Raw genomic sequence first — 23,568 nt, 5'->3', positions numbered from 1 at the left:
TCCTTTCACTTCTCTAAGAGCTGGAACTGCACTGCCATCCTGCATCTATTTGCTGGGCAGTGTTTTGGAGCATGGGTCTTGGTTATTAACATTCTAGATTATCTAAATTAATAGCAAGTAGTATGTAATAGCTTGAAAAAGAAGAAGAAGAAGGGGGTGGGGTCTGTGTGCTGAACTTTTTTTAACTGCACTCCTCAAAACAGCCCTGGCAACAACATTGTCAGTATTTATGAATCCAAACCTCAGGCAGTTTTTGTAACCATCAAGCAGCCCACTTAGGAATGGCAAGATTTAGGATTAAGGCATTAAGATCCCAAAGCTACCACCTATTTCCCAGCTTACTGAACCACTCTACAACCAAACATTCAGGAAACGTGAGCAGGGAATAGGAAATTTGAGGGAAGACCAGTTTGAGCATCGATCCAATATATATTACAGTCAATTCAAAAAATGGAAATATTTGAGTATATGTTATTGAACCAAGGTTCAGACAGCAAGAAATGCAAGTCATTCAATTCCTATTTGTAAAACAACAAAGAAACCAAATAATCACTAAGATCCCTTTCATCTCCAGAATATTCTGATTGAAATTAGATGAAAATTGCCTTTCTGTTTTCTTTTCTCCGAGATCAGAGAATCAATGTTAAACATACCCCACCGTGTTCTGAAATCTCAATCTTCTCTTTGTTACTGCAAATGTATTCATTCAATCAACAAAGATCTGTTGAATAATGCTGTGTGCACTAGCATAATATAGCTTTGGGATTGGGTTTGAAATGGAAGGAAAACTGACATCATTGCTTTATATTCTCCCTTTGGCCATCAGCTCTTTGATATCCCTGGATGTTTCTTTCTCTCTTACAGGAGGAAGCATCTTTCTGAAAGGCCTCCAAAGTATAGCAGAGAGGGACAGAGGAGGTGACTTTGGTAGTGAGTTAAAGCCTAAAGATGTTCCTGCCTAAAAAGAGGCCATGAGAAGCGGGTAAGCAGGAGGTCGGTCTTGCAGATTTAGTTGATCAATGGCAGGATGCACCGAACTTCCCCTTCTCAAATCTGATGTCTGAGTCTACAAAGCTGAATCCTCCCATCCCCAAGTGTCACTGGCCTGTGTATCAGCTCTCTTCCTGAGAAATTGCTAAGGAAAGAAAATAGCACAAAAGCCTCTGCTGTCTACCTAGCCCACTGGCCACTGCGGGCAGCCAGAGACCACGCGGTGGTGGTGGACGGAAGTTCATTCATGCAGGAAGCCATTCACGCAGGACTCACTGATGGTCCTAGGGGCTCCTTCAAGTTATCCCCATGGCTGCCCGGGGAGCCAGAGATTCCCACAAGACCTATGCATGGGGACAAGTGGGTTGAGGGATTTGAAGGCACCCTCAGGAGACCCTGCTGACTAGCTTGTCACACATACCCCACAAACTTAGATTCCCCATATTCCAGTCTTATCAGAGCACACCTTCAAGTTATTGGAATCCTGGTTGACCGCTAACTAGGTGTTGTCATCTTAAGCAAAAACTCTGACCTCTATGGGTCTGTTATCTTTTCTAAAATGAAAGGGTAAGATTAGAAGATATCAAAGGGCCAAACTAGCCCTAAACTTCCCTTTTAAAAAAGTCAAAGTAAATCGCCATCCTAGGTAACCCTTTAGCCTTCAAAATCAATGGCTTTGGAAGCTGCAGGTTTGCAAACTCAGCTCCATCTTCCCAGCTACCTGCCCACAAATTTGCACAAGACAGTTAATTTGCTTGACTGCTACCTACATGTTTAAAGGCCACTCTGTCCTAAGGTTGGATTTATTATGTTTCCTACAATAGTCCTAGTAAAAACTGGGATCTAAAGCAAAACTAGATAAATAAGGAACGGCTGGGATGCCCCATGTGGACAGAATGGCTTACTTAGCTTCTACATGATTGCCTTATTTGGGTCATTTTGGTTGTGTGTAAAGATGCCCTTTTAGGGCGCCTGGGTGGCTCAGTCGTTAAGCGTCTGCCTTCGGCTCAGGTCATGATCCCAGGGTCCTGGGATCGAGTCCCACATTGGGCTCCCTGCTCGGCAAGAAGCCTGCTTCTCCCTCTCCCACTCCCCCTGCTTGTGTTCCTGCTCTCGTTATCTCTCTCTCTCTGTCAAATAAATAAATAAAATCTTTAAAAAATAAAAATAAAAATAAAAAAAAAAAAGATGCCCTTTTAAAGTCAACCCTACTGAGCAATCAGTTAAAACTGCACATAACGTTGAACTTGAACCATTGTTTCTTTAGCTTCAAACACAAGAAATGCTCTTTTGTGGGCGGCTGCCTGGCCATCAGGCCTAAAGGGCAGTTTTTGTTTACATTCCTTCTAGCAATGGTTATTTACTCAACTCCCATTTGAGTACAACAAGCTGTTAGCTTGTCCCACTAACAGCAGCCCTTCAGGGGTGCTGCGGGATCCTGAGCTTCTCCTTGAGAGGTAACCACGTTTTTATTTCTTTGCCTCTGATCTATATGCCAGGCAAGCCCTCTCACATCTTCCTTCAACTCCTCCCTCTAATTTACCTTCCACAAATGCACCTGGCAGGCTCACCTCCCACCTGGTCACCTCCTGGGCTCAGCAAGGGCTGACACATCCCAGCCCACAGTCTCAGTATAGGCATTAATGTGGCTTTCTTTACTTAACTTTCAATGAATATATAAAGTTTCTACTCTGAGTATTCTGAGTTACCCCGACTTATTTCTCTCCATCCCTTCTTATCTCTCCCAGTTCACGCCCCTGGCAACCTCACACAATCTCCCTCTTGCAAAGTATCCTTTCAAAAGGAGTGAAAAATCGAGGTCTCCCTTTTAAGCCAGAGATTCCAGGGTGCCTATAGGCTCAGGACTCTGGGATATTAGGTGATTTTCCCCCAAAATATCTGTCTCCATCACCCCCAGCCCAACGCTCTGAGAAAGAGTGCATGCACTGTGCATGCACCCCCATTTATTGCACCCACGTACACGCAGGTGCTGCGCACACACTGTCCGTCATCTCCCACCCCTGTCCTGCTGGGGGTCCAGATGCTCATGGCCTCTGTCTTGCAGTTCTATTCCCCACATGCCACATGGCAACTGTTTTCATTATAAGAGATTGCGATTCGAGCGCCTGGGTGGCTCAATGGGTTAAGTGGCCAACTCTTGGTTTCAGCTCAGGTGATGATCTCAGGGTTGCGAGACTGAGCCCCGTGGGCAGGCTCCGCACTGGGTGTGGAGCATGCTGAAGATTCTCTCTCTCCCTCTCCCTCTGCCCCTCGCCACCCACACCCCCCACCCGTGCTCCACTCACACTCTCTAAATAAATAAATAAAAATAAATATAAAGAGATTGTGATTAATTTTTTAATCCCCAGAATTGTTTACAATACCTCCTGAAAAAAGTGGGGAATGGGGGATTGTGAGTATTGTGTATATCCTCCAAGGACCTAGTCAAACCCACAAAAATTAAGGCATGTCTCTTTGAACGAGTCATGAACATCAGCAAGGAGCAAAGTTGTTGGAGTAGTTTCGTTACCAGTAATAATGCCAATGTTTTATCTCTGTCTGACTCCTGTGTCTTATTTCTTAATTGACCCTGAACCCGGAGAAGGAAGAAGGTGAAATTTATTATCTTCCTCAAACCTCATCAAGGAAAACAAATGTTAAACAGATAATATATAAATTAAAAGTTCACTGCAAACCGGAGTAAGTGCCATGGAGTATAACCAAGTGAGTAAGAAAAACCTCAGTCCTGCTGGGTTTCTTCTCTACTCTCACAAAGCTACCACCCGCGCTGCACATCTGACATGGGGAAACTGGGGTCCCCACCCAAGCAATACTGTGACCCCAGCTGAGTGTTCTACAATTTAACTCAACTCTGACACACTCTACCTGGAGACAGCACCAGATCCCTCAGGTGAAGGGCTCATTCCCACAAGACTGCCCCCCACCCCGATTCTGCTTCAGGTGCCTGTCGCAAGCCTAGGTTGTTCCATGTACTTCTAACCCATCAGCTATAACCCACTAGACCTTCGTCCGGTTCTATTAAGATACATTAAAAAATATAGAATCTAAATAGATACCAAGGTAGGCAGGGAGAAAGCTTTCCAGTGGCGATGCTGAGTGCCATGTTTGTGTTCCTCCACTAACAGACGCCAACAGACCCACCTACCAGGCCTGCCCCTAGCATTTCAGGGCTCAGGGCATGAGTACAAAGGGAGGCCCATAAATCATGTCTCTAACAAACTACAACTTATAAATTAAGCAAAATATGTTCTATCCTTCTGTCAAAACAGACACATCTTCACAAAAAATGTGCAAAGCTACAATTATCTAACTGCAAGTGGGCAAATATCAGACAGCTGAATTTAATTATTATTGCACATGCCTGGGTGTTCTGTTGTGGTCGAGTCTGGGTGAGTCATACAGACATTCGTAATTTACAAATTACACATTAATTCCAAAATATTTATTTTTCTTGCCTTAATTTCAACAATATCTCTAATTATGTTGTTTAATCAGATTTTCCACAAATTTTCTGTTCTATTGACAGTAGTGCCCAATTATGTGATTTTTTTCTTGGGTCATTGAAGTTCTTAGATGGTTTTTTAATTCCAGTTTTGGGAAGCTACTCTGCTGAGTCTATAACAATTTGAATTGCCATGAAGTTCTTAAAGCATTTTTTACTAATATTTTCTAATTTTTAATGTGCCTTGTACCACAAATAATAAATTGCTTATGGACTGGCTCTGAGAAACACGGTAACCGTTGGAGACATGGGCTTTCTCTCACCGAGATTCAAAAGTGATGGAACCGGGCTGTGTATGGTGATGTCCTTCCTAAGAGTACAGCATGGAAAGGGGGAAATAGAGAATTTTATTGCAGAGAAACCTGACGTACACTGCCTCAGCCAAGTGATCAAGGTCAACATCAACAGTAATGAGTCATATCGGTCATATGTACTCTTGATATGACATGATGGAGAGGGCCCTTCCCCTCCGTGGTCTTCCTCACCAAACCCATCACTTCAGTCTAGTCAAGTCCCAATTGAGGGACATTCGGCAAAATACCCTACCAGTATCCCTCAAAATTGTCATTCTCATCAAAAGCAAGGAAGATCTGAGAAGCTGTCACAGGCCAGAGGTGCCTAAAGAGACATGATTAAATGTAATGTGGTACCTTGGGCAGGATCCTGGCACAGAAAAAGGACATTAGGTAAAAAAGGAAAGCTGAATAAAGTATGGACTTTAGTTAACAAAAGTGTATCAATACTGGCTTATCTGTTGTGACAAATGTCCCTTAGGAATGTAAGATGTTGGGGCACCTGGATGGCTCAGTCCGTTGGGTGTCTGCCTTCGGCTCAGGTCATGATCCCAGGTCCTGGGATCAAGCCCAGTATCGGGCGGGCTCCCTGCTCAGCCCAGAGTCTGCTTCTCTCTCTGCCTCTGCCCCTCCTTCCCCCACCCGTCGTTCGTGCTCTCTCTCGATTGCTCTCTCTCTCAAATAAATAAACAAGATCTTTAAAAAAAAAGGATTGTAAGATGTCACTAATAGGGGAAACTGGGTACAGAATATATGGGAACGCTGCTATCTTAGCAAACTTTTCTGTAAATCTAAAACTGTCCTAAGATTAAAAGTTTATACATTTTTTAATGTAATAGAATATATCAGAAGGACAAAATGGCCTCATATTAGGCCTCCCAGCAGGAAAAGAGAAGCTAAGAAGACACTCACCATAGAGAAGGGGAAGGTGGTTTTGTGACACAATCATCCCAGGGCTCAGACTGTCCTAGGAGAGACCTGTCCGGGCACTGATTCATCTTGCCTCAGCCATCCTGATGCCATGGACATACTTTGCAAGAAATAGCTATGTGTATGTCACCAAGAGCCATCCATAAACTTGGGAACCTCAGGCCATTTTCCCTATGAGCCACCATGACTGAATCAGACTGGGTGAAGGAGCCCTCTTCCCTCCCACCCGGAGCGGGGAGCCGTATCAAGCAATGACCACCAGGGGGCGCATGAGGCCATCAAGAGCCCCAGGCCGAGCGCTCCGCAGTCTGGGACCCGACCTGGAAGGGTGTGTCTGAGATCCGGCTCCCCTGGAAAGTAGCAGGCAACAAAAGAACCACGCTTTTGATTTTCAGGTCATGGTAAGGATCGTCAGGCCGACTGAGGACATACCAGGTGTGCACGTCCATCGTCACAGCCCCGAATAAACTGCAATACAATTCATTTTAATTTCTCAACTCCGTTCCAGCCCCTTTAGTAATAGCAGGCAATTTAATTTCATCTATTAGGGGTTACGTTTTCTTTAGTCTAATAAAGCAAATGTTTCTGGTTGCTTTGGTTTTGTTTTGGTCGCCTCCACTTGAAAACTGAACCAGTCCAAGATCTAGTCACCCCTCCCCCGCTCCCATCCCAGGGGACATCTTAAATTCCGGGGAAGTTGACATCACAAAGCGGCATCATGGGGGGGTGGGGGTGGGGAGGCATTCCTGGTCCCTGATCTCCTGCACTGTTCTCTGAGCCCAGCAGTGGCTCCCCATGCCGACCTGGCTCACAGGTTGGCCCTGTGACACGGAAGATTCTATGAGACTTCAGCCACGTATTTTATGGCTGTCCACCCTCTCTGTTCCCGGCAACCAGCCTGCTGGTTCTCAGGTTCCACTTTCCCTCTCCTTGGGCACGTAAGAACATTCAGATCCTCTCCACACCCCAAGCCGCTCGGGATCCTCCTGGGACTAGACGTGCCATGTCCCCATTTTCACAGCTTCTCTATGCCTCGTGATAGAAGGAGAGAATCTATGGGGTTTGTGACCTCCCAGAATTCGTATGCAAAGCCTTCCCCTACTGATGTGATGGCCTTAGGAGGTGGGACGTTTAGGAAGCCATTAGGTTTGGACGAGGTCAGGAGGATGAAGCCCTCCTAAAGGGGACTGGCGCCCCATAAGGGCTCCCCCCAGAGCTTTCTCCCTCTCTGCGCTCTGCCCTGCACGGATACAAGGAGAAGTCTGCGGCTGCGCCCCGGAAGAGGGCTCTCAACAGAAAGCACCTGTGCAGCGCGCTGGTCTCGGATTTCCAGCCTCCAGAACTGTAAGAAATAATAAATTCCTATTGTTGATGAGTCTCCCACTTTATGGTATTTGGTTAGAGCAGCCCTGGACATTCCGCCTGACGGCCAGCAGCTCACCCCACACAGGCACACACAACAGCAGGACAGGTCTGTGTGGGGAGAGGGACGGTGGATCGTGGAGAGCACTCTTCCTCCTCCCCTCATGGCCACTCGTCAGTTCTGCTGAAGCAATTAGGGGCTTCTTTGACCTCTCTCTTCCTTCCTATTCCTCGAATAGGAAAATAAATTCTTTTCTCTGTGCCACATCAAAATCTATCCTGCCTTACATTGGAGTGATAGAAATCATGAACTTGACATCTTTGTCTCACCCTATAAATTGTTCCCACAGCTATGGATGCTCTTTCCTTTAGCTACCAAATGAAGAAGAATGACAGCTATTCCTAGCAGTTGAAAAAATAGTGTATCAATTAATACTTTAAAAGACTCCCCCCCCTCTAAAAAAAGGGGGCGGGGCGCCTGGGTGGTTCAGTTGGTTAAGGTCAGACTCTTGATTTTGGCTCAGGTTATGATCTCAGGGTTGTGAGATCAAGTCCCACATCGGGCTCTGTGCTGAGCTTGGAGCCTGCTTAAGATTCTTTCTCACCTTCTCCCTCTGCCCCTTCCCCTGCTCTTGCACGCACTCGCTCTCTTTCTCTTTAAAAAAAAAAAAGTCTTTGACCCCTCTAATTGTCTACCCTGGTGCAGTATGAAGTTTCCTCCCATGCTCAAGAAGGAACATGGGAGGTGGCAGGGGAGGGTGGATTTGAATTTAGGCCCCTTTGTCCTCCCTGCCCCTCAGGCTCTTCTCCCTAGTGTTCTGCCTCTGTCCTGCTCTATCAGTCAGGGTTCAATCAGAGAAGCAGATTTCAAATGTGGGTATTTATATATATTATAGATATTTGTTACAGAGGTCTGATATTACACATTTGTGGGAGTTGATTAAATACTCTGTCTTTGCATCTGATATTGGAAGTTGAAGTCCACAGGGCAGACAGGCAGGAAGGGAAGATGAAGTAAAATGGGGAAAGAAGGATGTGCTGGAGCCCACACAAATGAGCTGGGGTCCACAATGACAGGCTACACCCGCGTCAGTTCTTGTGGCTCTGACTTTGATCATTGCTATGCGCTGAACTGTGCTACCCCCAAATTCATATGTTGAAATCCTCACTCCCACATGATGGCTAATTTTATGTATCTTGACTGGGTCACAGGACGCCCAGATTAAACATTATTCATGGATGTGTCTGTGTGGTTGTTTCAGGACAAGATTAGCACTTGAATGGGTAGACTCAGCAAAGTAGATGAACACCCTTGGGTGGGCATCATCCAATAGGCTGAGGGCCTGAACAGAATGAAAAGTGGAAGGGACAAATTCTCTTCCTGCCTGCCCGCTTGAGCTGGAACATCAGTCTTCTCTTGCCCTTGAACTGACATTTAGCCCATGGAGCGGCTCCCCTAGTTCTCAGGCCTTTAGACTCAGACTATAATTACACTCTTGCCTTTCCTGGATCTCCAGCTTCCAGGGGGCAGATCCTGGGACTTCTCAACCTCCATAACTGCATGAGCCAATTCCTTATAATAAATCTCCTTTTATATATATATAAATTATCATATGTATAATATAAATAATATATTTTATTATAATATATTATAATTAATACAATAAAAATAGGATATATCTATAAGTGTATATATAGGTATTTATACACATGTATCTATATATACACTTATATCCTACTTATATTATATATTATACTATATATTTTATATATGTGTGACTTATTGGTTCTGTTTTTCCATTTCCAGAGAACCCTGACTAATACACCCTAGCACCTCAGCATGTGACCATATTTGGAGATAGTGTCTTTAACAAGATAATTAAGTTAAAATTACTTATTAGGGTGGGCCCTAATCCCATATGGCTGGTATCCCTATTAGAAGAGGAAATTAGAATCCGAACACACACACCAAGGGAAGACGAAGTGAAGACATAGAGAGAAGATGCCATCTACTGGCCAAGGAGAGAGGCTCAGAAGAAAGCAACCCCACCAGCACATTGATCTCAGACTTCTAACTTTCAGAACTGTGAGAAAACACATCTCTGTTGCTTAAGCCACCCAGTCTGTGGTATTTTGTTATGGCGGCCCTGGCAAACTAATACAATGACGGTGACATCCTCCAGAAACCAGAGCCCTTCTCCATGAAGCTCAAGAACCCCAGAGCTGGAAATGCTGAAGGATTCGAGGAGAGTAGAGCAATTGCAGGTCCTGCTGCCTCTTTGCACCAATTATCAGAATATTTTTCTTCAATAATGTGACATCTCCCCCAAAGGGAAATTTGAATGCTAAGACATAAGGTAAAAAAAATTTTCTCCACCTTGAAATATATGTGAGTATACTCATATACTCAGACCAAGACAAAAAATCTGGAAGTATGTAACACAAAATGTTACTAAGGCTTAATTCTGAATATTGCAACTTGAGTTGATTTGTTTTCCCTTTTTGCTTATTTACATTTTCCATTTTCCCCCCACTGAAAAGACATGGTTAGTAAAGGAAAAAAGTATGTCTGTAGGGGTGATATATAACAACATGTAAAGATTCTTGCAAAATAATACCAAATGAATAAAGTATCAGATTTAGTTATATATACTGTATGACTCTATTTTTTTTTTTGTATGACTCTATTTTTAAAGTATGAAAAAAAAAAAAAAACCCGAGGGGAGTATGGGACAGCAACAAGAACAAATACCTAGAAAGAAACACATCATGGTGTTTTATTCAGAAAACCAAACCAGAAACGACTTTGTTTTTCTCTGTTGCTGCTTTTCTTAATTTCTAAAAATTAACACAATGTACATACCCAGTATAACCATCTAACCTACAGTGTGGGCGAGACCTTCAAATATGATCTCTGTCCCTTCCACAATTAGGTGACATTATATGACACAAGTGAAGAGATTCTTACAAATATAAGGCCCCTAATCAGTTGCCTCTGAGTTAATCAAAAGGGAGATTATCCTGGGAGGATCTGACCTAGTCAGTAAGCCATTTAAAAGAGGGTTTACCATCCAGAGATTTGAAGCAACAGACTCTCTTTCTCTCCTGCTGGCCTTGAAGAAGCAATGAGTTTGTTGCCATGATTTTTATAGCTTCAAGGAAATGAATTCCGCCAATATTCACATGAACCTGGAGGAGGACCCCCAGCTCTCAAACACCTTAGTTGCAGCCTTGTGAGACCCTTGAGCAGAGGATTCATTTCCACTGTGCTGAGACTCCTGACATGGAAGCTATGGGATAATAAATGTGTGTCTTAAGCTGCTAAATTTGTCATAATTTGTTAAGCACCAACAGAAAACTAATAGACCCAACTAGGTCTCCAATGAAAAATTACATTTTAATAAACAAACCATAGAGTGGAAACCAAGAGATCTGGATCTATATCATCACCATTACCTACCTATGTGATCTTAAACAATTCACTTTTCAAGGCATGGGGTTTTCAAACATGTAATATGAGAGATAAAGGCTTGAAAATCCTATGATTCTAAATCTTGCCACAATCAACTCTCAGTTACTGTGCTTCCCACAGCCACCCCCGCCCCCGCTCTTGCTTATAATGGAGTCTTATAGTGTTAAAGATAGGTAGGTAGCCCATTAGTTTAGACTGTCAAAATTTTTTCATAATAATGAGATTCTCTTTATAGCAGTACTTATTCTTCAAAACATGGCACTTGCCTCACTATAACCCAATTGTAATTTTAGAATACAAATATATAGCAAAAGCACTTGAGATCAAATATATACAAACTAAAATGCCACAAAGGAATATTTTATGAAAAGGGAGAAAGTCCAACAAAAGAAGGATTAAACTGGAACTGTGCCTCTCAGAATTCAGGACTGGGTTTTGAAAAGGAAGATTATCAGACAATAAAGGCAAGCAATCCAACTACAGGGAAGGAACCAGCGGGATTAAAGCAAGTATAACAGCATCTGAAACAGAATCTGTGTTTCCATAGACTGAATTGTGTACGCCCCCCACCCCGTCCCAAATTCACATGTGGAAGCCCTCACCCGCCATGTGATGGTATTTGGAGATGGTAATCTCCTCCCAAATGGGGTCATGAGGGTGGAGCCCTTTGGTGGGGTTACTGTCCTTAAAAGAAGAGGCACCAGAACCCAACAGCATGCTCACTCTCTCTCTCACTGCGATGGACACAGGACCCAGCAAAAGGAAGCTGTCTGCAAGAAAGCTTTCGCTGGAGCCTGACCACACTGATCTCAGGCTTCTAGTCTTCAGAACCGAGAGAAATAAATTCCTTTTCTCAAAGCCACCCAGTCTGTGGTATTTTGTTACAACAGCCTGAGCTGACTCATACATATGTATTAGGGGGAAAGGGAAAAATAGGATTGGAGAGGAGAGGAGGGGAAAAGATGCTTGGTGGCCACGCAGGGGAGTTTGAATTCACTGCCCAAGGTTATAGGAAATCCTTGTGACTTTTTGAGCCAGAGAGATTGAGGAAACTGAGTCTGATGATAATCTCATCAACAAGTTTATGGGACATGAAGTTATGAGGGCTATGACCAGGACGGTGACCATAGAAATAGAACGGAAGCAGAACTTCCAGGAAACATTAAGCGACATGAATTGCCAGGACTTCAAAATAAATTCAATTGTTATTAAATAATGAACTCAGTCCTTAAGCCTGACAAATGAGAGATTCTGATAAGAGGGAAATGGTGGGGATCTGGCCAATTAATGAGGAACTGACAAAGGAACCTGGCCCTCTTTAATGGGGGAACCTGTCTCCCTTGCTCGCCAAATAACCTCCCAAAGTTTTCTGGAGAATCAATAAAAAATTGAAAAAGTTGTTTGACCTTTAGAAGGACCACTCAAGAACAGAATACCCAGGTTGACCTCCTTTTCTTAGTTGCCGGCTAATCAGTACTGAAAAATTGCTAAAAATGCTCACTGTTTTGAGTCTCCAGCTTTTATCTCCCTTCTCTTTCTTTTTCATAAATCCTGTTTTGTCTTTATTTCCTGACTCAGCATAAGAATCCCTCCCTCGTACGTATGCATGCCCTCCCCCTTGCATGCATATTGTGTGAAATATAGAAATGTCTCTGAGTTATTCTGTGACTCAAGGATGGACTTCCTCCTCTTCCTCCTCCACTTTTGTGCTTGGCCCTGAAGTCAGGTGCCAGGCTGAAATACTGGACCCACATTCTGAGCTGCAGGCCAGGGCAAGTTTCTAAACATTTCTATGCCTTGGTTTCTTCACCCACAAAAATAAGGATAACTAGAGTTTCTTCTTTGTGTTATTACTGGCAGAAGCTTACAGGATAAGGACATATGTGAAGTGCTGCCAGAGAGCTAGGCACATAGTGAGTGCACACAAACCTGAGTTCTTACCATTAGATCTCAGTGAAATGAGGAAACTTCCAGAATCCCAGTAGCAATGCAATAAATAGAAAGAAATGAGCTGTCAACTCTTTGAAAATGAACAAGAACATATTTTTGCAATTTCTGAGTCTTAAACTATTTCCAAACAAAAAGTTATTTTTTAAAAATAATGAGCAAGGACGGCCTGATAAGCACTGCAGATGACCTTCACCCCTCTCCTGGAGTTATGTTTCACATGAGGGACAGTATTCAAGCTGCTTTCCCAACTCGGTCATGTATGCATCGATGCTGGATAAAAAGTCCAGCATCATAATGAGGCTTTACTTTGCAGTCTTTGGTTGTTAGGCTGCTTTCTTACGGTATTGCTTTTAATCTTCGTGACAGTTCTGAGAGATAAGCCAGGTTTAACAATCCTGATTTTGTAGATTAAGAAACTGAGCCTCAGGGATGTTACAGAGCTTGCCAACGTTTCTATGGCGGCTGAACTGCTGAACAGGCAGAGGGCACAATCCACAGTAGGGCTCAGGTCTGTTCCACGACATGGCTTTTTTTACATTTTTTATTTATTTGTTTGTTTATTTTTGTAGCACATGGGACTGCTCACTTAAGTGTGTTTTTTAATACTTTTTTCCAAAATGAAGTCCAGGCATATTGCAGTTTCGGTTCCAGAACACTGCAATGGAGGGAAGGTCACAATAAAGCAAACATTGCAATAAAGTGAGTCAAATGAATTTTTTGGTTTCGCAGTGCCTATAAGTTATGTTTACACTATACTGTAGTCTACTAAGAGTGCAACGGCATATGTTGTAGAAAAAAAAATGTGCATACCTTAATCTAAAAATCTTTTCTTGCTAAAAGATCCTAACCAGCCCTGAGCTTTCGGTGAGATGTAGTCCCTGATCACAGATCATTGTAACAAATACAAGAGGCACGTTGTGAGTGCACAATGAAAAAGTTTGAAATACTGCGAGAATTACCAAAATGTAACACAGAGACACGAAGTGAGCAAATGCTGTTGGGAAAATGGTGCCGATAAACTTGATCCATGCTGGGTTGCCACAAGCCTTCACTTTGTCAAAAATGCAATACCTGTGAAACGCAATAAAATGAGGTATGCCTATATATCTTAGTTTCCTATTGCTGCTTATTACAAACTTAGTGACTTAAAACGACACAAATTTATCATCTTACAGTTTGAATGTCAAAAGTCCAAAAAAAGGACTTTCCAGGGCTAAAATCAAGAAGTTGGTAGGGCTGTCTGTGTTCCTTCTGGAGGCTCCAGCAAAGAATCCATTCTTTGCTGTCCCTAGCTTCTAGAGGCTTTCTGCGTTCTTTGGCTCATGGTCCCCTTTTAGTGACAGCATCACTCCAAGCCCTGTCTCTGTCATCATACCTTCTCTTTCTGACTTTGACCTTCCTGCCTCCCTCTTGTAAGAATGCGCACGCTTAGATTTAGGACTCATCTGGATAATCCAGGAGAATCGTCCCATCTCAAGACCCGTAATTTAATTACATCAGCGAAGTCCTATGCCTTCAAAGGTACCATACGCACAGGTTTGGGAATTAGGAACATTTTGGGGGGTGCATTATTCTGCCTGCCACGAGGTATCATTTACATACATTAAAATGCATGGGTCTTGAGGGCATGGGTCTATGAGTTTTGACAGGTGTGTATCTGTCACTTGTGTGACCCACGTGCTAACTGGACTATAGAAGATTTCCATTATCCAAAAGTTCCCTCCTGCCCGTTTCCAGTCCATTTTCCCCTTCCCACCCTCACCCCCAAGAAACTGCTATTCTGAATGCTATCACTACAGGTTAGTTGCAACTGTCCTTGAGCTCCATAGGAATGAAATCATAAAAGATGTGCTCTGTCAAATAAATAAATAAAATCTTTGGTCTGGTTTCTTTCACACAGCAAAATGTTTTTGAGATTCATGCATGATATGCGCATATCAGTAATTCTTTCCTTTTTGTGGCCAAGTAGTATTCCATTGTTTGTTTTTCTAAGACCTGCCCTATTATGAATTTAGTTACTATGAACATTATTACAGAAGACATTTGTGTACATATGATTTCATCGCTCCTGAGCAAGTACTTAAGAATGAGAACGTTAGGTTAGAGGGTAGGTATGTGTTTACATGTACAAGAACTATGGTTAAAAATTTTATTCAGCGGTTATACCCTTTTATAGCCCTACCAGTTCCAGCTGCTCTACATCCTCATCAACATCTGTCATTGTTTCAAAGTTTAGCCATTTAGTGGGAGTGATATTTCGTTGTGATTTTAATTTACATTTCCTTGATGACTAAAGATGTTGAACACCTTTTCATGTGCTTATTTTCTACTTACCTATTTTCCTTGCAAGGGTATGTTCAAATCTTTTCCTTTTTTTTTTTTTTGGTATTTTTATTATTGTGTTTCATTGTATTTGTATATTTATTATTAGTATTTTGTATTTCTATTTATTACATTAATATATTTATAATATACATTAGTTACATCATATTTATGTTGTTCATGTTACTTAATTCTTATTTATCTTGTGTCTATGCTGATAGCCTGCATAGTTTTAAATAATACATTCATTATGTGTTTATTATTGAGTTCTTCATAAATTTTGGACACAAGTTCCCTTTAAAATATAGCGTTGCAAATATTTTCTCCTATTTTCTCTGTGGCTCATTCATTCTTTTTCTCAGAGATTTTAATATATAGAAAGAGATAAATAGATATTGAAATGGATATAGATATGTGTGGTTATGTATATGTGTATTACGAATGTGTGCATGCATTCTTATACACAAACAGATATGTACACATATACATACACACACACACACACACACACACACACACACACACACACACACACTTCCCAGCTCTGTCTGCTAAGAGATTTCAGAAACATTAACACCCCAGTAGTAATGAGTACTCCTAGAATACAAACACCATTCTCCACTGAAAGAAAGCAGGCGGGCTTGGAGAAATGGCTGATTTAGGACTGGATCAGGGAAAGTAGAAAAAATATACATAGTGCAAAAGTGTGAGGATGTGCTCAAAAAGATACAGAAGTCAGTTTGAAGAGGCACCCGTTGGCTAAATCTGAGATAATCTGAGCATCAGAATAATAATGATAGGGGCGCCTGGGTGGCTCAGTCGTCAAGCGTCTGCCTTCAGCTCAGGTCATCTCAGGGTCCTGGGATCGAGCCCTGCATCGGTCCCTGCTCCGCAGGAAGCCTGCTTCTCCCTCTCCCACTCCCCCTGCTTGTGTTCCCTCTCTCGCTGTGTCTCTCTCTGTCAAATAAATAAATAAAATCTTTTAAAATAATAATAATGATGATAGTAAGGATTTTTATAAGCTATTGAGTAAAGAATGCATGAGTCTATAACAATGTAATCAATTAAATGAATAAATAAATAAGAAAAAGCTCTACCTGCATTGGAAAGCTAATAATAAATGTAGAAGGAATGATAGAATATAGAAAATCACCTTTTGGCAACCGTCATAGTAATTATTGATTCAGGCAAGAATCATGACTATACATGGTAAAACTAGTGGGTGAATGTTTAAGGAATAATGAGATATTTACATAATCTCACAGTATCTTCTTCAAGATACATATTAATTACAAAAGTCAATGCAGTGGAAACACCTCCTTAACCAATTGACCAACATTATCATTGCCAGGATTTGGAATAACCAATAGTATTTGGCTCCTGACATGCTCTCCTAAGAATTCAGCATCATTTCTGTGATGGTCTCACCAAATGTGCGTAACCTGAATCTAATCATGACACAAATTGACGTTACGGTACATTCTATGAAATAACTTGTTTATACACTTAAGAATTATTGGTATCAAGAGGTTCAGGAATGCACAAACACACACACACACACATCTTCAGGTGCTGTTTCAGGTTAAAGGACACTAATGAGATGTGACAAACTGGATGGACCTGATGATCTTGGATTTTCTACTGTTAGAAGGGACATCATTGTGGCAAATTGGCACAATATGAATAAAGTCTGGAGATGACAGTATTGAATCAGTGTTAACTTTCTAACTTTGGTAACAGTTCTGTGGCTATGTTAGAGAATTCCTTGTTTTCAGGAAATACTAACACATGTAGGAATAAAGAAGCATCATGCCTGCAAATTTTTCAGTTGTTTTAATTATATACATGTGTACCAGTGCATACACACGCTTTTCATGCATATATGAAATATGTACTTATTAATGTATATTTTAATAGATACAGAACACATATATTTCTTTTTTGTCAATGCAGCCCTTCAAGTTGGATTTATGTGCAATCAACATGGCATAGCTGGGAGCCTATTCAAGAATAAGAAATGATCAAAACCCTTATTTTGCATCAAAAATGTTTTCTAAACTTACTTCCAAGTGACTTGTATTTACGATAATATTGTTTGAATATTTTGAGGGTCCTTATTTGAAGATCCTTCTCTTAGGATCTTACAGTCTCAATTTTGCATTTACCATCTCAATTTCTAACCAGTGATGTGAACTTCCACTGAATCAAACTTTTGAGTACAACTGTTTTCATTGGTTACTTTATCATTATATCCAAACTATTAATAAAGAGGTTTATGCAATCATTTGCTCATTCTCATGAAGGAGAGGGGAAGGCTCTGGGCCATTATCCAAGCCACACTTCAAGATAGCCAGTCTCAGAGTCATAAGAAGTAGCATTCTGACTATGCCTTAATATTGACCTAAAATCCTTAAACCATCTGGCCCCAGACACTTCTCTGACGTGCCCTCCTCCCTCTCTTCCACCATCTCCTCCCTCACTCGCTTCAGCATCCACAGGGCTCCTCGCTGGCCCTGGAGCATAACAGACATATTCTTGCCTTGGAACATTTATTGGGGCTGCTCCTTATTCTGGAAGGCTCTTCACGCCCACATTTTTTTTATTTTTTATTTTTTAATTCATGTGTAATTAACCTACAGTGTTATATTTCTTTTAGATGTTACGCATATCAAAACCCCAATGAGATATCACCTTAAACCTGTCAGAAAGACTAGATCCACTCCCATACCTTCACGGCTCACTCCTCATCACTATAAGTCTCTGCTCAAATGTGAGCTTTACAGGGAAGCCTTCCCTGACCTCCCTGCTTAAATTTAAATGGTGGTCCCCACACACCCTCCAACACCCTATGCCCCTTCCTTGATTGTTTTTTCTTTATAGTACTTGTCACCTTCCAATAAATTATCATTTACTTACTTATTTTATTCTCTTTCTCCCCTGGCTAAGAATGAACACTATGATTTTGGTCTATTTTACCGATTGCTGAATCCCCAGCACCAAGAACCCCGTGTGTCTCCCATTCGTTTTCGGAGAAAGAAAAACAAAGAGTAGCCCCTGACAATCAGGAGCAGGCTTGGCACTCACAACCAGGCCATGCGATTCCCCTCTTGGACATAAATAATCTCAGAATACCAACCACAGACAGGTTACTGAGACAAAGCAAACCATGTCACAATTTTATTTAAGCACAAACAGAAACAAGTGCCCTGTGCCACTCATGAAGTACCAAACACTTCCTCTCTTGGCTAAAATAGGTAGCTACTGTTTCTTCACCAATGATAGCTTTATCTTCATTCTAGTCTCCTCTCCTTTAAGGTAGGGTTTACTGACTGATTTCTACCAATCATGGAAATTGGGGGTACTTCTAACCGCATCCAATTTAGAGCAAACCCAGCTTCCCTGGATCCTCCCACCAATTACCCAACCAAAGCCCAAATTCTATACTAGGTTCTTTCTAAATCTCCCTTCCTGAGACACACCGTGCGGTGTTCTTCCTCATTGCAGGAAGTACTAAACCTAATGTGTTCAACTATAGGTGTGTCCTTAGTGGTCTTTGGCTGAAGGGCATTGACAGTGCCCAGAAAATATTTGTTGAAGGAAGGAAGGAAGACGTAATGGCTATCCTAATGTTCTTTTTTTTTTTTTTTTAATTTATTTATTTGACAGAGAGAGAGAGAGAGCACAAGTAAGCAGAACAGTGGGCAGAGGGAGAGAGAGAAGCAGGCTCCCCGCTGAGCAGAGCCTGATGTGGGGCTCGATCCCAGAACTGGGATCATGACCTGAACTGAAGGCAGATGCTTAAATGACTGAGCCACCCAGGCACCCCAGACTGTAATGTTCTTAACCCAGCATTCACTGATTGAATACATTGCCATCTACTCAGGAGTTAAGTACTCTGAATTTAATGGAGCTCTAAGCTGTGTATCTCCACCTTATAAGGTCCACTTAATCAAGCTCTTACTGAAATATAGCTTTAATCCAGTCTTTCTCCAGAAGTAGTAGTTAACAATCTATGAAAAACTTAGACCAAAAGATGCCTGTCCATTTATTCAGGGTATAAAGGTGTCCTGGCCTTTCCTTTTATCTGGCATGAGTCCATACTGCTTAGAAAGGATATACACCTCCAAAGTAAATGTCACTTCTACCAATGAAGTTGGTAGAGCCTGAACACACACACACACCACACCTATTCATTCTATCAGCTTCAAAGCTTAGGTATTTTGAATACTGTGCTCTGCAGTTGGGATCTATACTCTGATCTTTATGACAAGTATAACTATACAAAGTTACATGTACATTCAAAGCTTATTTGATTACTAACTATGTACCTGCTATTTACAACCCTGGAATTATAGTTAATACAATGAAGTATAAAACCATTGTCCACTTACTCAAGGAGCTCAGAATGTGTATGAGGACATGCCAGGTTCTATCTCATGATACGGTGCAAGGATTTCAATTTTCATTTATCTGTGAGATATAAACACAAAAATAAGGACTTTAAGGCACCTCATCTATATCAAAGAAAGTACATGCTTCTCTAAGTTCTAAGGGGGAAAATATCCTGCTTCTTGTCTCTCCCTAATCCTGCCCTGGCAGATAGGTTGGTACAAGTGCTGACAGCCTGCGCACATGGCCAACCAAATAGATGCCTAAGAATAGCACAGGAAAGGATATACTTGACTAGAGTTAGTGACAATCACTGCATTCTCAGGAAAAGGCTCTAGGGGTTGTCTTACCATCCTTAAGCAAAGAGCACACTGGATTTATGTCCTCAACATTTTCAGGAGGTTCTTAATATGTGCTGGTTGCTTGATTAATGTCAATGGAATAAGGTCACCTCAGTGTCATCTGCATGAAGAGGCACTTATAATTTACCTCCATGGAGGTTTATGCTGTGTTGTAATGCAGAGCAAACAGGTTTTCTGCAACTTGGAAATCTATGACAGTGACACAGAATACTGATATGGACAAGTTAAACAGAATACAGACAGCTGAGCAAATATTAAAGAAGTCCATAAATTAATAAATAATATTAACATTTTGTACAAGTACAGTGAGTACATAAATTTAACTGGGAATGTTGGCAGGAAACCATGAGGAATGTATGCCTGGACTAGATAAAGCCATGCAGAACTCACAACCTTTTCACTAATTAATCATCATGCAATCTAGCAGGCTGAAAAAATAAATTTGGTTTTCCCACACCGTGTTCTAGACCTGCTTTGGAGACTTGGAATTTCCCCAAAAAGTCAAGGTTCTATGAGTATTCTCGTAAGATATCCATTACTCATTGTTGGCTAAAGACAATAACTCTAGCAGCTCTAAACCTTTTTCATATTAAGGGAATAAAACTAATTTTATTAGTCTTTATAAAAACTAATATTTTGATTTCCTTCTTTGCTTCGACCAAGCAATCAATAAGAAATAATATTTGTAGAACATTCTATAATTAAAGAAGTACTTTTTTTCCTCCATATCTCTTTTGAGATATGAACCTCACAACTCCCTGAGCATGCAACTCTTGATCTCGGGGTTGTGAATTCGAGCCCCACTTTGGCTGTAGAGATTGCTTAAAAAAAAAATCTTTAAAAAGTAATAATAAAAGAGTAATTATATAGCTCACATTGTTAGGATGTGATGATTGATAAGATGAAAAAGGGAGAAAAATATACCAGGATTTACTCTATGATTTAAAATCAAAGGAACTCTGAGGAAACACTGTTAGTGATAGAAATAGAGATTAATGCCAAGGAGGTAGCAGGAGAATAACAGGACAATATTTTCCTTCATCCCTTCTGATGTGAATGTGGAATAGCAATTAGCTTTTTGGGTTTTGCAGGGTTGTCGTTGTTGTTGTTGTTGTTGTTGTTGTTGTTGTTTTTAGCAGTTAGTTTTTTATCCTCATCCTGAAAAAGAGGATTTTCTATCAAAAAAGAAGAAAATGCCTGAAGGTATTAAGATATGTGGCCAGTGTGGACTTGTCCAGAACCCTGACCTCAAACTGAGCTGAGGACTGAGTTCAACTCAGGACTGAGCTGACGATGGGTCGATGCTAGGGAAAACAGAATTACACAATTTGATGAAGGGGCTGGAAAACCAAGCCACTGCCTGCTACCCAGTGGGAGCATGCCTGGAGGTGTTACTTAATACAAAAGACTATTTCATTGTCTGCAATGCAATGGCCATCACCTTTGTCTCCAAATACATTACTCCAGCCTCCTGAACTCAAGTCACCGAGGAAGAGAACAGTGTAACTCACAAAAAGAGAGGGATAAGGACAAAGGCTTGAAAGGGTTTTTGCAAAGGCTGTTGGCACGTTTTCCAGATGATTATCACTTGGTGGCCCTCCTAAAAATGAATACTAGCATTGAAATGATCTGCACCCGATGCGGGTTTATTTCCTTTTGTTTTATAAGGGAAAGGAGGAGGGGCAGTGAGTTCCATCCTGGTTTCCCTATATATATGGCATTGTTTTATCTAAATTCAAAAAAAATACTTCGAACTCAGTCTAGATGTTGTATTTTTCCTAAGTGTTGATATCACTCTGTCCAATTCAAATTTTCTAAAAACAAAAAACAAAAAAACAAAGAGGAAGAAGAGCTTAACACATTACAAACTCTTAACCTTAATAATGTGTGTTCCTTGATATATATATGTGTGTGTGTGTGTGTGTGTATATGTTGGCTCAAAAAAAAAAAAAAATAGGCTGTGGGTTCGCAGGCTTGAGCTAACGTCTAGCCAAGGTGTTACCTAAGCAAGTTCTCTTCATTTCAACAGCCACCTGCACTTTTTTAAATCTTGCTCCATAATGGGATACGTTTTCCGAGAGCACACTTCGAAAAAGGCCCATGAAGTGCATTGTGGGAATTGTAGTCCTGAGTTCGTTTCTTTTCTTCCCGGCCCTGGACTCACGGTCTGTTTCCGGGATGGTTGAACCCAGGATCTACCAATTAGCTGGGGCCATGTCGTGAGGCCGTGGTCCAACCGGGAAAGCCGGTGTGGGAATCTCGCAAAATGATTGGTCAATGCCTGACCTCGGGGGCGGGGCAATAAGGTGGGCGGGAAGACTGCGGGGATTGGGCACAGAGCCCGAGGCGGCGGGCGGGGATTGGCTCCGCACTAGGGCAGGGAGGCCTGGGAAGGGGCGGAGGAAGGAGACCAGAGCAGGAAGAGCAGCGGCGAGGCGGCGGCGGTGGCTGAGTCGGTGGTGGCAGAGGCGAAAGAGACAGCTCCAGGGGGTGGCAGCGGCCGCGAGAGCAGAATGCGGGTCCGAGTTGGGCTGACGCTGCTGCTCTGTGCGGTGCTGCTGGGCTCGGCCTCGGCGTCCTCGGGTCAGTATCCGCCCCCTCGGACTGGAGGCCGGGAGCCACCGCCCCCCCCCCCCCCGGCCTCCGTCCCGGGGCAGGGCCGTGGGGGCTCAAGCTGGAGACTCCACTCTCTCTGGTCACACCTCGCACTAGCCTGTCACTCGCTGTCATTCCTCGGGCTTTGGCTGGCCTGGGCTAGAGGGGGTGTTTAGGGAGCTAGAAAGGGGAGGAAGAGAAGGGGCGGTCACCCTGCCCACACCTCTCCTCACTTAAACTTTACGCGACTCCTCGCGAATGAGGAATTGACTCTGTGGGAATGAATCCCGACAGCTGGCTTAGATCCGCGATGACACCTGAGCCTTACTGGAACTTCCTCAACTCTCAAACAGATTATGTGCTTGGGATTTGTAAATTAAGTAATTGACACACCTGGGGTTATCACTGAGCAGAGCCAGGTCCATCAGAACCGGGATGTTGACAGTGGTTTGGTGGGTTGGCTTAGCACCTGAGGTGGCCCCTTGTCTCTTTGTCTATTTAAAAATGAAGACTTTTGATGTAACTATGTCCACTCTCTATCCCTTTTTAGGAAATATTCCCGAGAAAGTGGTGTTTATCTCTGTCACAGTGTTTCTGAGTTGCCCCATGTTTGTTTAATGTAACTTTGTGATTTTTTGAGAAAATCTTGGTCCCTATAAATTTAAAATGTATAGCAGCTGATTTTCATGTTTTGTATAGATATATAAATTCATGTGCTTTTGAATTGATTTTCCAGTTAGCAGATTAATACTATGGTTCTGAAATGTATTTTTCTTTTTTAATAGTTCAATCTGCCTACATCAGAAAACTTTTATTTTGAAAGTGTTGATAAAGAGGCACTTAGTGTTTGTGAAGAAACAGTTAGTACAGTAAAGCTTTTGAATTTTAATCAGTTTAGTTAACAAGACAGCTGTTCTGTGGCTTTAAATTTTTTTGGAACAAGGCAGGGTATAAATGTCAACTCTCTCTCTTTTTTTTTTTTTCCCAACAGAAAATTTCCCAGATGGCTATTTGAATCCCCAAATTATCTGTCCTAGTTGTAAGTCAATGCCATAACGTCATTCTGTTTCTAAAATAAGAGGTCTAAACCTAAAATTCTATCCATATTGTGGTTTGAGATACCATTTCAAAAGCAACAAGCATATGCTAGTTACTTTACTGCCAACATCATGCTTTGAGGTCTGCCTTCCCCCTTTTTAGTAATGGTTTGCATTCATGACCAAATCTCCAAAACTCTACCTAACTCTTAAAGCACTGTTAGCCATTATTTGACCGAAGGAAGTATGAAATGAAACTGTTGAGTGTAATGGAGAGAGTACCTGATGGGCCATAGACCACATGCATCAGAATTCCTCTTAGGAGTTTGTTAAACATGCAGTT

At 41.9% G+C, this 23,568-nt stretch overlaps 1 protein-coding gene across 1 annotated transcript in view; it reads left to right on the top strand.

Moving 5' to 3' along the window:
• Positions 1 to 21,985: 21,985 nt before the first annotated feature.
• SEL1L (SEL1L adaptor subunit of SYVN1 ubiquitin ligase) overlaps positions 21,986 to 23,568 on the top strand; it is a 56,566-nt gene continuing 54,983 nt past the window's right edge. Inside the window, exon 1 of the mRNA XM_036080167.2 lies at positions 21,986 to 22,176. Coding sequence (XP_035936060.1) covers positions 22,107 to 22,176 — 70 coding nt within the window. The 5' untranslated portion in view covers positions 21,986 to 22,106. The remainder of the gene's footprint in view (positions 22,177 to 23,568) is intronic.

This window comes from Halichoerus grypus, chromosome 8 (genome assembly GCF_964656455.1).
Source record: "Halichoerus grypus chromosome 8, mHalGry1.hap1.1, whole genome shotgun sequence".
NCBI classification, from domain to species: domain Eukaryota; kingdom Metazoa; phylum Chordata; class Mammalia; order Carnivora; family Phocidae; genus Halichoerus; species Halichoerus grypus.
This window is presented reverse-complemented; position numbering and strand designations above follow the sequence as displayed.